The 16,454-nt window shown below is 33.0% G+C and overlaps 2 protein-coding genes across 2 annotated transcripts; both read left to right on the top strand.

Moving 5' to 3' along the window:
• The first annotated feature begins 4,411 nt into the window (after nucleotides 1–4,411).
• Nucleotides 4,412–5,431, top strand: LOC136986020 (uncharacterized). Its single transcript, XM_067283471.1, has one exon. It carries the CDS (start codon nucleotides 4,427–4,429, stop codon nucleotides 5,429–5,431), a length of 1,005 nt encoding a protein of 334 aa, XP_067139572.1. The 5' UTR covers nucleotides 4,412–4,426.
• Nucleotides 5,432–11,508: 6,077 nt separating this feature from the next.
• Nucleotides 11,509–13,107, top strand: LOC136986021 (uncharacterized). Its single transcript, XM_067283472.1, has one exon. The coding sequence runs from the start codon at nucleotides 11,509–11,511 to the stop codon at nucleotides 13,105–13,107; it is 1,599 nt and encodes a 532-aa protein (XP_067139573.1).
• Nucleotides 13,108–16,454: the final 3,347 nt, after the last annotated feature.

Genomic DNA, 16,454 nt, shown 5'->3' on the forward strand with positions numbered 1-16,454 from the left:
AAAATTCGGAGTTTTTTCTGTATGAATGGATGTTAGTGTGTGTGTGTGTGGGGGAGCACGATTTTGTTCACCCTCTTTGAAGCTTAATAACTTTTGTGCTTTTTGTCGAAAATTTCAGAAATTTTTCAGGGAGGTTTGCTTATTAGGATGATTGATGCTATTAAATTTTGGGGATTAAAGATCGACGGAGTGGGGAGATAAAGGGGTTGACGTATCATACGTTATTTGGGGTCAAATTTAACGAAGATTTTACTCTAGTTTCTATTACGGACCATTTTGTATTCTTCTTTAACTGCACTTAATTAATATTCAAATCTCGACACAAAAACCTTTAAAATGCAGCCTTCTTATTCAATTTTTAAAGTTTTTTTCAATATAGATTGTGTTATTAACATTTACAATTTTTAAAAATAAAACTCGTCTCTACTCTGGAAATTAAGCTTTTGCCAAATTAAATGTATGAAACGTTTTAAATAACATCTCGTAACAGATGGCGCCACACGCAATTTAAAAAGTTGCGTAGAAAGTTATGCAACTGGTTGCGGGCTTGTTCAATATAAGTAAGACAGGAATTTAGTCTATATAATGGTATACTGATTTCTGGGCGGGTTATTATTTTATTTTTATTTTTTATTAATAATTTTCTGATATTTTTGTCATTTATGATTACTTTCTGAATTAAAAACTAATAACCTACAATTAAATATTAATAATGAAGTTTTTGTTAGTAATGTCTGGCTATGAACTGCATTTTATTTATTGATCGAAACATGCCTAGCAAAATTGTCCTCTGGTGTAAAAAAGTTTAATTGTTATAAAATAAATTGTAGACGAGAAAAGCAGTAAATAGATTTTCGGTTGTAAGAAGTTTCTTCATTCCCTATCTGAATTTTTATTTTTTGTGTTCTATTCAGTTTTAATGGAAAGTGGAACACGTAATGGTTTTCTTTGTATTACAATTATTTGATTATTTGCGCCATCTAGTGATAAAATTCGAAAGTAATTTTAGTATAAAACAATAGTTTAGAACTGCATGTGGTGCCATCTATTATGATATTTTATTAAAAACTTTTTATTCTTAATTATTATAAAACAGCAAAACGCTTAATTTTGAGGGTAGGGATGGGTTTTATAAAAATTGTAAATGCTAATAACCAGTAAAATCGTCATTAAATCTTGCAAAAATCACTTTTAAGTTATGGAGTCCACGTTTTAGATCTGCCTGCTCGTTCTCCATACTCGAATTTGATGAAAAATATGTGGCCTATTTTGGCAAAATTTGCAGAAATGCAGAAGTGGAATAAAATTTTCAAGTTTGCACTTAATTATTTGAAAATTTGATTTTCCCTTACATTTACAAAAATAATAGCAAACATTCTTTATTGAATGTTTGCTATTACATAGCATGTAAATATAAGGGAACTCGTCTTCGTAACGCGACATTCGAACGAGATTCAATTAAAACTAGATTTTTACAGGTAAAAAAGTAAATTAAAATAAATAAGCTTGTATATACATTTTAATTATATATGCTAACGCAAATATGCTAATCTATCGTATTACGAAAACATCAAATCTATTATAATGTTTTCGTAATTTCGTAAAAATATTATAAAAAGCCACGTTACTCAGAAAAATGCGACTAAATTTATTTGTCTTGTAATTGGCTGCCAACTGGCTTCAAAGCTGAATTCGCGATAAAGAATTGTCTTAAGCCTCCATATATGACAATGTATGCTGGCTTAAACGATGCACAATAGGAGCACAAAACTCACTATTTGTGGCTGTGCACGTGGAGCAAAGGGAAATGATCTCGAAATTAAGGCCTGTATCTTGAAAATCACAAAACATTCAAATCAAATATTTTTCAGAGTTTAGTTCAAGCCAGTCGTTATCTTACTGTGTAGTTTGAACAAAATTGAAAAGGTAGAGCGTGGTGGTTGGCACGGTTGGCAGCCAATACAAGACAAATAAATTTAGTTCTAGGTTAATATGGGCACAGTATTAGCATCTGGATTCGATACTACATTATCGTGGATAATATTAGCATTAGCGACACATCCTAAAATACAGAGAAAAGTACAGGAAAAAGTAGATGTAGTGTTTGGTACTGAACGCCCAGTTTGGGAGGATAGACTACGTTTACCTTATACTCAAGCAGTTATCATGGAAGCAGAAAGATGGAGGACAGTATTACCTTTCTGTTTTAAGGTAGTACGTATAACTAATTTTTTCCTTGTTATATCGATTAAATTTGCATACATAATATAAAATTCTATTAAAGCACATTGTCAGATTGCAAAATTCGAGAATTTACAATACCTAAAGGAACAATTGTACTCCTAAATATTTGGAGCATTCACCACGATACATCATACAGAGTTACATCAAGTTGCTCTGTAATTGTAATAATGATAATATTATTTTCAAAGTTTATTATCAAGTAAAAGATAAAAACGAGGTTCACTTACTAAATCTGTAATATTTATATTTTATTTTGTTATTACCTAGCAGTATATTAATTTAGAAATTTATTTTTAGTTTTTCCCTCTTTGTAATCAAGTGAAAAAATTATTTGTGCAATGTATTTAAGCGAAAACAAAATCGAATTGCTCTTTGTATCTATTATAAGTAAATTTTAATATTTTCTGTTTGATTTCTGTCGTTCTTCGATTTGAGTTTCGTTAAATAAAAATTTTCTGAATATAACGAAGTTTTAAATTAAAAATATAAATAAATAGAAGAATTTTCTTGCCTTTTATAGAAACTCAGACAGACAAATAATTTCTGAAAAAAATTATATAAAATTTTAAATCCGGGAAGATGAAATGTGATTTTATAGTATCTAAATAAGGTTAGTTTTTCATAGGAAATCTCTCTGGAAGGCACTTTTCTTTGACAGACCGTTCATGTGTTGCTTTCATGTCATGCATTACACCACACACAAAACTTTATGAATAAAATCATTTAATCGAATGATAAAAAAATCCAGCATTTAGTTGCTTAACTTTCCAGCACATTTGCTGGCATCATCTGTTATGATATTTTATTAAAAACAATTTTTATATTTTTAACTATTATAAAATGAAAAACTTAATTTTGAGAGAATGGATGGGTTTTATAAAAAAATTATAAATGTCAATAACGTGTAAAATCGTCATTAAGTCCGACCCTACTGGAGACACATACGACCTACTTTATCTCCCCACCCCCTCGACCTTTAATTACCAAAATTTAACAGCATCAACGCCCCCATACATGAACCTCCCTGCAAAATTTCAAAATTTTCGACAAAAATGTAAAAATCTTAGGGGGATCATTTCTTGACGATGGCCATACTTTCCCTTTGTTATATATACTAGTCAGAAAAGTAATATTATTTTCCAATACTATCATTCGATAAAATTTAATAATTCTAGATATGAATTATCGAATGTTTGAACTGTAGCTCCTATTTTATAATTTAAACTAGCTTTAAACTGTTTATTGAATCATGCAGATGTACTACTTCATTCTGCAATTTCAAGCTGTATTAATGTAACTTCAAATATTACTAAAGTTTGCTTCTACCATTAATGAGCATTAAAGCATACCCACAGAATAAGTATTCTTTATCCATACAAAATTCATTTCATCAAAATATCCACAAATTATCTCATATAAAAAATAACAATAGATAAAAATTAGTTTACAAAATAATTACAATTTATATAAAATAACTATAAATCACTCGGTTATGAATAATTAAATACAAATACAGCCATTGATAGCCTTTATGGAGGCCTGAATAGACAGACCCCTTTTACAATTTCTTTTCTGAACAAATTAAATATTTAGAATATTTCTTTATTGATAAAAAATAATAGTTTTATTTTTTGTTAATAAAAAATAACATTGATCAATAGGGACCAGTACAGGTTTCTGGACCGAGGAAAAAATCCCAAGTTCATTCGCTCAATAGTCCTGAATACAATCACAATGTAGGGGAGGGTGGGGATGAAAGAGACAGCCTCTATAACTTGCTGCTAAATTACTTATGGAGCTTCGCTATTTCACAGATAGATGACACTAGTAGTCCGTAGTTTTCACTCGTTTGTAGGGTCCAACACATAGCACCAGTGTTTGGAATGCCCGCATGCAAAAGTAAGTTTTCTTCATTTCTTACATTTAGGGGTAAAATCTCAAACATACACATTGGATAATGTACTTAAATCGGGATTATTACTTTGAAACCTCTAGAATATGTTTATTTAATCGGTTTTAAATTATATTTCACGGTCAGAAGGTTAAGTTGTAGTTTTGTTGTTTGAGGCCTGGGGGTTGAAAATGGCTGTAAAATAGGGAATGAATGGGGCATGTCCCTTTCAACCCCATATTTGACATTTTTTTGGCATGTTCTAATGAAAAATTTTTTAATAGAAAAAAAATGCCTCGACAGTATAAGAAAAAGAAACAGAAAGAACGTGTGACGTCAGAAGTGATTCAAGGGGCAATAATTGAAGTTGTCGAAAAAGAAGCATCAATCAGGGCTACAGCCAGTGCCCATGGAATTGCAAAATCACATTTGGCTAGACTCGTTTCAAAATATAAAAAAGACAATGTGGTGTATTTACCGCATGTGGGTAACAGGGAAGTTTTTACTACAGAGCAGGAGGCGGAATTAACATCGTATTTAATGCAAGCATCATCAATGAATCACGGTTTAACGACACTGCAAACTAGGGAATTGGCTTTTCAATATGCAAAACTTGTACAATCAAATACAATTCCTAAAACCTGGTTTACTAATAACCAAACCGGTTTAGATTGGTTGCAAGGCTTTATGACCAAGAATAAGAATTTGTCTATAAGAACACCCGAAGCGAGAAGTTTGGCTCGAAGTACAAGCTTCAATAAAACAAACGTCGGAAACTTTTTCAAGAATCTAGAAGATGTATTAAAGAGATATGAATTCACTCCAGACAGAATATATAATTGTGATGAAACAGGTTTCACTACTGTTCACAAACCCCCAAACATCATTTCTAGAAAAGGGGAAAAGCAAGTAGCCCAAGTGACGTCTGGTGAAAGGGGGCAGTTAGTTACTGTTCTTTGTTTCGTAAATGCGATGAGAAATGCATTTCCCCCTGCATTTGTATTCCCAAGAGTTAATTTCAAGGATTTTATGCTGGCAGGAGCGCCTGCTCAAAGTTTCGGACTAGCCCATCAGAGTGGCTGGATGACAGCTGAAAATTTTCTAAAGTGTTTGCAGCATTTCTCAAACTTCGCTTGGTCATCTACAAGCAATAGCCATACAGTACTCCTAATTTTTGACAATCACGACAGCCACATTTTTATTGAATCGATAAAATTCGTCAAAGAAAACGGAATAGTGCTGCTAACTCTACCTCCACACACTAGCCACTGGATGTTGTTGTCTATGGACCATTGAAAATAATGTTGCTGCAAACAACTGGATGATCAATCATCCCGGCAAACCTATGGCGATTCATGATGTTCCTGCTCTTGTTAGCGAGGCCTTTGACGCATCTCTTACATGAAACAACATTTTATCCGGTTTTGCAAAAAGTGGAATATACCCGTTCAATAGTGGTTTTCACAGATGACGACTTCCTGCAATCTGAAGTTACTAATCGCCCTAATCCAGAAAATCCACCCACAGCCGTAACACCAATGGCATCGCTTCCACTTCTGATGTACCTACTACATCTTCTCTGTCCAAGACACTTCCCGTTTGTCCTCAAGAGTCTACAAGTGGAACAAGCGTTTCCCTCAGCTTGTCAAACCGTTCCCAAAAGCGTCTGCACAGAAAACAGCGAAATCTAACAAAAGGGGCTCAACAAGAATTTTTACTGATACTCCTGATAAAGATAAAATTCAGCAAGCATTCGAGGAAAAAGAGGCAAAGAAGCGAAAGAACGAGTCCAAAGAAAGGAGGACAAAATCTAAAAAGCAGCTGTTGCAACCTATTCCAGAAGGAACCGAAAGTGAAGATGAAGGATCTCAAAGCAGCTCTTCCTCAACATCTGATGCAACATCCAGTGAGGGATCTGATATCGAAAACAGTGTCAAACATGTTCAGCCCAATGATTTCGTTTTAGTCAGATTTGCAAAAAAAAAAAAAAAAAAAAAACTTCTGTTGTTTACTTCGTGGAAAAAGTTTTGAAGAAACTGAATGATGAAGACTTGAAAGTCAAGTTTACGGAAAAATATTAGGATGTTTCAAGTTTATATTTCCTGGGGAGGATGATATCAGTGATGTCACCACGGAAGATATAGTTTTAAAGCTACCCCATCCATCCCAAGCAGGAGGAACGGCAAGAGCAAGCAAACAGTTTACATTTCCCATCGATTTCACCTCATATCGGCTGGGATAGATTGCGAAAAACATTCTATTGACCAAAGAAAGACTGTTTAATTATGTGATAGCCTACTGATTGTGATATTCTTTAGTTATTGTTTTTTGTTTGAAAAGATTTGATATTCTTTAATTGTTTTAAAAATATTAATAGTCTTTAACTGTTTAAAATAAATGTGATGTCACATAATTCATATTATTAAAACTGTAATTTTTAAAAATTTTAGTCTCTAGCCTATCACTTTTCAGTTACAACGAAATTTGAAAACATTGAGATAACTAATTCCAAGTTTTACATTAAAACGCTGGTAGTCCCTTTCAACCCAGACGTGGGAGTGAAAGGGACACCTGGAGAGATCTTTAAAAGCATGAACATGTTCAACTACCAATATAATAGGATGAATTCACAATATGGTCAGAATAAAGTAAAGGCCCAATGAATCTTTTGCACTAAAAATAAAACTGATTAGAAGTAAACTTTTTCGGTGAAAAATAAAAATATGAATTTTGTCCCTTTCATCCCCACCCTCCCCTATATATACAAAGTATTTATTATACAAAAATCAGTTTATTATAACTAACATCAGAAGTGAAAGTACCATACTTGTGAAATGTTTGTGGGATTTCATTACAATGTAATTTACAGTGATCTTTCCTCTAAAGATAATATCTTTAAAAAATTCAAAATATATAAACGATTATAACATAAAACTACATTCAAGTGTAAATATCAAATTAAAGAGTAATCAGAGCCTAAAAAACACAGATAATCAGATTATGACACAGTGTTTATGTATTTATATACAAATTACCTAAAAGTAACCTCTAAATCCCAAAGTCTGATAGAAATAACAAAACATAGGACTGTAGCAAGTAGTTTCTGATATTGAATGACAATTTAGTATATGTAGTAGTTCTAATTAATTATTAATTAATCCACACTGTTTATTATGACTTATTATTGACGAGACTATGTCTCGTCTCTAAAATCGCGCTGCTGTCAACGGCTGCACATCTTAGAGGTATGAAGGAGTACACGTCAGGAGTTGCAATTTGACATAGAGTATTTGGTGCCCGAATCATGCGCACATAAAATAAACCAGACTTGTAGGCAGTCAGGGGACCGAGAACCGGGTCAAAAGAAAATACGAAATGCTGAGACTGTTTCTACAAACACGCGCGAGTGCGAAATTTGCGCATGCGTTTCTCGCGCTTTCCGAGACGTAGTCTCGTCCCAAAATGGCTTTGCTGTTCTATTTGTTTCTAAATATGTTTAAGTCATTCCTATAAATCCTGTAATCATTACGTATTTTCAACAACTAAAGAAACCAAAATAACCTTGTACTCTTTTATGATACTCAATAAGAAGACATTTTTAAAAATCCAAGTAACTTTAATTGTATTTTTGTTAATATAAACTTACCTGTTAATTATTTTGTCGAGGCATTATTCTGTTTTCTTTCTGTCTTTCGAAAATTTCATAAGAATTCGTCATCGACCGAATAACTCCGGTAAAACTTCTTTCTTTTAATTCCACTTCTCTATTTTAGATGGCGCTGATAAATTACTACAGTATTTAAAAACCAATACTCTAATTAAACATAAATCTTATATTATTTTTAATTTTCTTTTTTTCTCTTTTTTCTTTTCTCTGTAATTATTTATGCCAATTTATTTTTATAATAAAAAATATATATTTTATTATAAAAATAGAGTATTTGTAACTTTTTTCTACTGCTCTGTAGAAAAAATCTTATTCGTAATTACATTTTAAAATTTTATATCATGTATAAAGAAAGAAAAAGTATATTTTGTTTATAAAAAAAATTAATAAAATAACGATTAAATTAGAGATGACGATGTAGATAAATCGAAAACAGTTATATTTTCGATTTAATTTATCCAGGTTTTAAATAGATACCTGTTTAAAACTGTTAAAACTAATATCTCAAATACTATAGTAGAGATTGGAAAAAACCGAAATAAAAGGAAAGTAACTTAATCCAGATGCCCAACATCGGGTATAGAAAGTAAAATAATGCTATAATATTATGAGCTTTTTATTTCCTCCACAATGTGTGTCATAAGAAAATCGGCAATTATTTGCAAAAGTTCATCACTCGTCTGATGCCATAAGTAATTTACATATCCTACCTTGATTTCCATACTTTTGTAAATGCAACTTTTAAAAATCGTCATATTCGCTGAAATACTCTAAACTAGTCAAATAGTTCCCTTTTCTCCAAGATGTTGAACTCTCATTACGGCCTCTAAAATCAATGCCCAAAATTGCGAGAAATTTTATTGTAGATACAATTCTTCGCAGAATCTCTCTTCAATAATTTTATTTTTGCAATGTAATTTGCAACTTTTGAACATCGATGCGATTTAGGTAGAGTAGCGCTTGTATAATGTGCGCATTAAAGCGACGTGATTTCTTGATATTTCATGCTCGGACAAAGTTATTCCAATATTTTTTCAATTTTGAAACCCTATAGTCAACTTAGACGTTGAGTCAGGAAACATTTTGCACGAGTAACAATCACTTGGTTTGGATGTTCAACTTACCTAAATATTTATTTATACGCTCAGAAAACTATTTTTAAAACCGTAAATGAAACAAATACATATCCATAAACTAATTCACATCCCTGCGTATTTGTGTATATCGTAAGTCTGCACTGCAGGATAACCTTTGTAAGTACAAAGTAGCAAATACGATTCTATTGCTCCGATGAGCGGTAATGACCTGTGATAATGAAATGATGAAAACAAGCGAATATAAGTATACTATCAGGCAAGGGCGTCGCCAGGGGGAGGGGCAGAGGGGCAGTTGCCCTCCCCTAGAAATTCGAAAAAGTTATTTAAATGCTAAGTTTTAATTAAAATAATCTTCTTAGGCTTCTTGTAAGTTAAAGAAAATGTTTTATTTGAGATATTTCTTTTCCGGAACATAGTAAATGATTAAAACTTTATGAATCGTTTCTATTTTACCTACATACAATTCATATCCTCTATCAATTTACATCATCTTGCCCCCCTTACCCATTGGCTGGCGTCGTCCTTGCTATCAGGTTTTACCGCCGATTGTAAACTTGTACGTAATTAAAATTGCACAAATGAAACCAAACTTGGTGTCATTAGAAAAAAGTGTAAAGTTGGGGTTTTACATGGCCCTTCAGAAGTCGAGGTCCAGAGCGAGAGCCCGGAAATCCTGCCGTTAAATCCGCCACTGCGGCTAGTCAAGTTTCGACCAAAACGAATATTTAATGAATTCTGGCTAGTGACAATTAAAATTTTTACTTTTCCGGCTCTATTATAAAAGAGGGAAAGCATGGCGATCGGGCAAAAAGTGACCCTCCAAGATTTTTACATTTTTGGACTGTTATATTATAACAGCCGGGAAAGTAACTAGAATTGCTTAATTAATGCGAATAAAATCAATATATGTAAAATTTTATATTATTTTACGTAAATTAAAAAAATAAATTTACAAGGCAGCTTAAATTCAAAATGATTTACTTCGTGTAAGATTCTATTTAAGTTTTTAATTCTCTTAAAGCAGTTCTCAATAAGCTCAACTCCATTCTATTAATATCGTTTCAAAAACATATGGGTTAAATATTTTGATATTTTTTATTTTTGACACTTTCCGCCTTTTGCACACTAAGAAAGCATTTCTCTACATGGAGAAATGCTTTCTTAGTATGCAAAAGTACGAACGTAGCCAACAGGGCTGTATTTATCATTGGCATGTGGAAGGCACGAGGATATAGAGGCTGATTTTGGATACAGTACTTATATTTATGACTGAACAGGACAGATCATATAAAGTGCTAGTCAAGAAGGCTCACTCTCCTCCCCTCATTCTCCCATTCCTTCTTTATTATCCTATCCTTCTTTGTGCTGCTATATTTATAATACGCCTACGTGAGAATTATTCTTAAAGTATACCTTTAAACTTATCTGCGATATTAAAACATATTCAATAATATGAAATCATAAATAAATCAAGAGAAGAAAAACTAACACATGTCTTTTTTGTTATATAATCAAAAATTCCAATTATACGAAAAATTATTTTATTTTAATAAATTAAACAGTTTACATTTGAACAAAAGTAATTTAAGCATTTATTTTGCCGATATAATTAGCCCCTAAACGCAATTATAAATCTGTTTGTAACGATATCATCTTTATGATTTGTCAGATTTGAATATTCCTGATTATTAATGAGAGCAGGCGATAATGGTGACCGATTTAGGATTTTGAATGCTGCAGGCTGCTAACATTTTATGCGTCATTTACAAAGGTCATTATATCATTAAAGATCTAAAAATAATAATAATTAATAATTCACATTCAACCTTTTAAAAACCAGTAATAAAAATTTGAAAACAAACGTTTTCGACCGTTAACTCGGTCTTCATCAGGTTCTAACTATTGAGATTCAAAACTGTTCCAGAACGTATTCAAATTTTCGAATAGAACCGTTGCGCATTCGTGTTACGTGTTGGCATGCGTAATACGTGTGGCGCAAAACACAACGAAATTACAATCCATATACAAACGAATTAAATGGAGCTATGGGGAACATCACCTTCGTAACAAAACTTCCAAGCTTGAGAAATGTTACACGCATCTTTAGAATTGATGCAGGTTGTGTGCAGTCCAGCCTTGTATATTTCCAGACTTTCCAGGGATCGCAGATGGTCCAATCGGTGGATATTTTAATCAATTCCGCGTTTTGCAGATCAGCACTTATGCCCGGGGTCGAGGCATAAGCAGAGAGGGTAGTGGTGCCTCTGTTGCGGTCGATATCATATTTATGCTCGCGTAGACGCTTGTCGAGCGACCGTTTCGTTGAACCGATGTATACAAGCTCTCTTTGGAATCTGCTATCCCATAATGGAACAGAGTATACCCCCGGTGCCATTCTTTTATCTACGATGTCCTTGGAATTGCGCATGAGGTCATATATAGTGTTACGTCTCTTGTAAGCGATCTTTTTGTTGGTGTATGCGGCATTTTGTATCGGCAAGCAGGTCACCAAATCCAAAAAATGGTTGGAAGACCATAACATAATCGTCCTCAAGGCGGACAAAAGCAAGGCTCTCGTGTTATTGAAGAAAGAAACATACACTTCCATGATGCAAACATACATCAACGACACAGAATGTGAACGCATCGATGATGGATTTGTCAACAAGCTACAAGCACGTGTGAAAAGATTTACACAAACTTGTTTAGCCAGAGAGCTGAACCTTAGCAGAGCAGTGGTACCTTCCCCTGATACCCCCAGGCTATTCGCGTTCGCTAAAACGCACAAAGATACGCCATCCTTAAGACCTGTCCTTGACAAGGCAAGATCCCCCACTAGAGAGCTGGATGCGGCGGTGCACAAGCGCATAATTCACGACTTAAACAATTATCCATGGACAGTCAGGAACCCACAAGAATTATTAGACGTATTGAGACCCCTCAACGTAACGGACCGTGCATACATCACTGTTCTCGATTTCGTTTCATTGTACCCGTCGATAAAAATCCAACCGTGCTTTTGCGCGATTAGAGATCTCTTACTAACATCGCACGGAGCGCACCGTAAACTAGTCCTGGAACTAGCCGACATTCTGTGCAACACTTCCTTTTTCCGTTTCGACGACAAAACATATCTGCAGAAACGTGGTGTTCCGATGGGCAGCCCGCTGTCGGGCGATTTATGCGAGTTGGTCATTAGAAAACTGGAACAAAGAATCATACCCCTCTTTAATTCAGATATACATATTTATAGGAGGTACGTCGATGATATCTTTATCTTATGGAAAACTAAGCCCAATATAAATAGATTCATCGATGCAATGAACAACAACCCATATGGACTCCACATCAAGCTTGACCAAATAAGCAACACAAATGCAAACTTCTTAGACATCCATATGCAAATAGATGGCAACACAATATCCACTAAAGTCCATTACAAACCATGCTACACTCCATTATTCATCCCTGCCGTTTCGGAGGACCCCTTCTCTTACAAGGTAGCTGCCTTCCGTGCCCTTACGAAAAGAGCCTTCACGCACCACTCCAGAATCGAGGACACCATATCTGAATTAGAGCGCATCCAGATCATAGCCACAAGACACGGCTATAGCCGTACATTAGTTCATAACCTTGCGTCTGCACATTTGCATCGTACTGACAACACCAACACACGCACTAACGACTCCAATACCACTCAAGCACTTGTAGTAGTTGAATATAATAAACACCTAGACTCCATTTACAGGGAAATTGCCGCATACACCAACAAAAAGATCGCTTACAAGAGACGTAACACTATATATGACCTCATGCGCAATTCCAAGGACATCGTAGATAAAAGAATGGCACCGGGGGTATACTCTGTTCCATTATGGGATAGCAGATTCCAAAGAGAGCTTGTATACATCGGTTCAACGAAACGGTCGCTCGACAAGCGTCTACGCGAGCATAAATATGATATCGACCGCAACAGAGGCACCACTACCCTCTCTGCTTATGCCTCGACCCCGGGCATAAGTGCTGATCTGCAAAACGCGGAATTGATTAAAATATCCCACCGATTGGACCATCTGCGATCCCTGGAAAGTCTGGAAATATACAAGGCTGGACTGCACACAACCTGCATCAATTCTAAAGATGCGTGTAACATTTCTCAAGCTTGGAAGTTTTGTTACGAAGGTGATGTTCCCCATAGCTCCATTTAATTCGTTTGTATATGGATTGTAATTTCGTTGTGTTTTGCGCCACACGTATTACGCATGCCAACACGTAACACGAATGCGCAACGGTTCTATTCGAAAATTTGAATACGTTCTGGAACAGTTTTGAATCTCAATAGTTAGAACCTGATGAAGACCGAGTTAACGGTCGAAAACGTTTGTTTTCAAATTTTTATTACTGGTTTTTAAAAGGTTGAATGTGAATTATTTGCTCACACCAGTACAGAAGTCGAGCCTTTAATAATAATTAAAAAAAAGCTTTTAAAAATGTTAGTGGTCTTCCCCCTACCAAATACATCACTACAGTGTAAATACACTGTATTATTTCCAATTAACATTAGTCATTAAATTTCACATTTTGGTATGTTTCGGAATGGGAAAAATGATGGGGTAAAACCACCACCTGAAACTTTATTAAAATACGTTATCATCACATGCCCACTAAGTTTCGGGTGTGCTAATTTAATTAAATCAGATATTTTTCTACTCAAATTATTTAATCTGCTGATCAGAGAAAGTAAACATTGATTTATCTTGATAGGCAAATTTTCCGATAGAAAAATTCGTTAATAGAATAATTAACAGGAAAAATTCGTTGACCTATCTTATCGTTTTACGACATGCAATTTAGATATTTATAATACTTCATACGAATAATAATATAAATAATTGAACTGATAAAGTTAAACAAAATAAAACTTGAAAGCTTTAATTTGACTTCGAGTTTAAAGTAGCTTTTATTTCTCGCCTGTTATAACATAATATCGTAAACGTGTTAGATTTGACCCTCCCCGCTTTTAGAATTTCAACATTTTTTATTACCTGTTCCAAAAAACTAAAAAACGGATACCAAAAATATGTATGTACTGTATGTATGTATGTATGTGTGTGGAGGATTTTATGATTCTGTTAAACACTTTGAACAAAATCGTGCCATAAATCTGAACTCAATAAAACAAAAATAAGAATCCAGCAAGGAGTTCCGTTACTTACTCGGTTGTTTTCAAAGTTAAAAAATAACTCTTATATTGTTCATCGCAATAAAGAAAATTGTGTGTGACGCCATTTATTACGAGATTTTGTTACTAATAATGTTTTAATTAATTATTATAAAGTGGCAATAAACTTTATTTTGAGGCTAGGTATGAGTTTTATAAAAACAAAAAAATTTAAAAGGTAATAACAAATATAACCATTAAATACGATACGACTTCCTTCTATTTCTCCATCTCCTCCACCTTTATGCATTGAAGTTTAATGGCATGAATGCCCTAGCACCCAAGCTATCATGCTAAATATAGTAAATGAAAACAAACTTTTACGTCATTTACTGTATGTATTTATTATTCTACGTAACGGTAATAAAATTAATATCTAGTGTTTTTGTATTTCGAATCGAATTAGAGTTCAAATAATTAAGTTATATATGATGCACAGAATTTAGGTCGTGGTGTTACTGAAGTATCAAACCTTTTCCACTTCATTGCTATATTGTACTGTCTCATCTCGTATAATTATTAATTATTATACTGTCTCACATTAAATTTTAAAATAAAACAGTTTAATTTTATGTTACAGTTTTGTACAATCATATGTTTTAAAATTACTAAAATAGTGGCTTTTTCCTAACGTTTTCGCCGAATCGCCTGATTAAATACAAATTCAGCAGATCTAGTAAAATTTCATTAGACCAGGCAACATCGACTCGACTTTAATTTAAAAAGGAATTGTTTATGGCGCAAGAAACAACCCGTTGGAATAATATCTCTGTTATGTATTTGACGCTGCTGTTTTCATAATTTTTTTTCTTCTTGTTTTTTCCTCCTCTTCAACACTTTCAGTAAATGAACTCAGTTTCTGAATAATTCGCTTGCCTAAAGTAGAAATTTTCAAAAGTGTAATTATTGGAAATAATCTGAACAAAATAATAGGTTTATAAAAACACTTAAGGATCAAATTCCGCCTTTCCTTCAGACACCCCAGGAAACTCGTTCGACTTCGATCACCTTCATCTACGAACGTTTAGAAATTAACCAATACAAAATAATCCAATGACATGAAAAATTATAATTAGAACGATATTCGAATAAATCAGTTTAAAATGTTTATTTAATTCAAATGAAAACTTACTACAACGACTTCTATTGAAAAGTTCTGGCCTTTTAAGAGAGTCAGACGCGAGACAAAGAGTCGATAAAATAACAAAGTTGATAATAATGAATGTGACAAAAACTTTCATCTTCCTTAATATTGAACTTTATTTAAAGTACGAGATATTTATACCGTTGTGTAGAAACCAGTAAAATATTATCAAGGAAGATCAGAATTTCAAGTATTTTATGAGGAAATTATGTAAATATCTATATTATATTTATTATATATTATTTAGATTATTTATAAGTAAATACAAATTGACTGAAATTTTGTTCTGGGCAATTTAGTAACTTCATCTTCACTTTTGTACGAGAATAAATGTTTGTTTTTCGAGCATTGGCATACCACGAACAATTGGATCATGATCCACCGTATTTGCAATTTCGGTTGCTTCCCCTAACATATTTTTCAATTACTCACCGGTTCTACAATCCTTTAAATAATTTTTCATTATTGTAGACATAATTACAACCGGTTGTTGCATCAAATTACTTATGGCATTAATTTTCGAAAAGATTTTGTTCCATGTATCAAAATAACATATGAATTTGAAACATTTCATTTTTAATAATAATGATTCGGCTTCGTTTCTCGTGTCGTCATCTATTGATATATCTTGATATAAAACGTATAAAACATTGCATATTTTTTCTAAATTATACCTTAAAGCTGTCTTTAAGTTATGTAAAAAAATATGTTATAATTCGCTTTTACATTTATTCAAGTAAATTTATCGCTTTTTAAAATCATAATTTCAGTTAAATATAGTTTTGAATTCTAAACTCGCAGTAATTTATCTTGCACTAATTCTTAGAAGAAATAGATTTTATCCCAGACAAGTTTAATGACCTTCAATGCGAAGAATAAATTAACTATTTATCGAATATCTGAGTTAAATACTTAATTTATTCTTGACATTGCTAATACAAATGAGAATTTGGTCTTTAAAAAAATAAAGTCGATGTATTTTATTAAATATTTATCTGCATTTATTTTAACTGTTCGCATACCAAATGTTTAGACAGAGGGATACGAGAACTTTTCTATTCAACTAATTTTCTGGTTTTTTTTTTCGAACGCTCTTTTTAAATGTCCAAGTTCTACTATAACTCAATGTAAGAGTATTAATTATGCTACAGATCAATTTGTGTAGTTTTGAAATATAATACAATAACATT

The sequence above is a fragment of the Centruroides vittatus genome, unplaced genomic scaffold, assembly GCF_030686945.1.
Source record: "Centruroides vittatus isolate TY-2023 unplaced genomic scaffold, ASM3068694v2 contig_986, whole genome shotgun sequence".
Lineage (NCBI taxonomy): Eukaryota > Metazoa > Arthropoda > Arachnida > Scorpiones > Buthidae > Centruroides > Centruroides vittatus.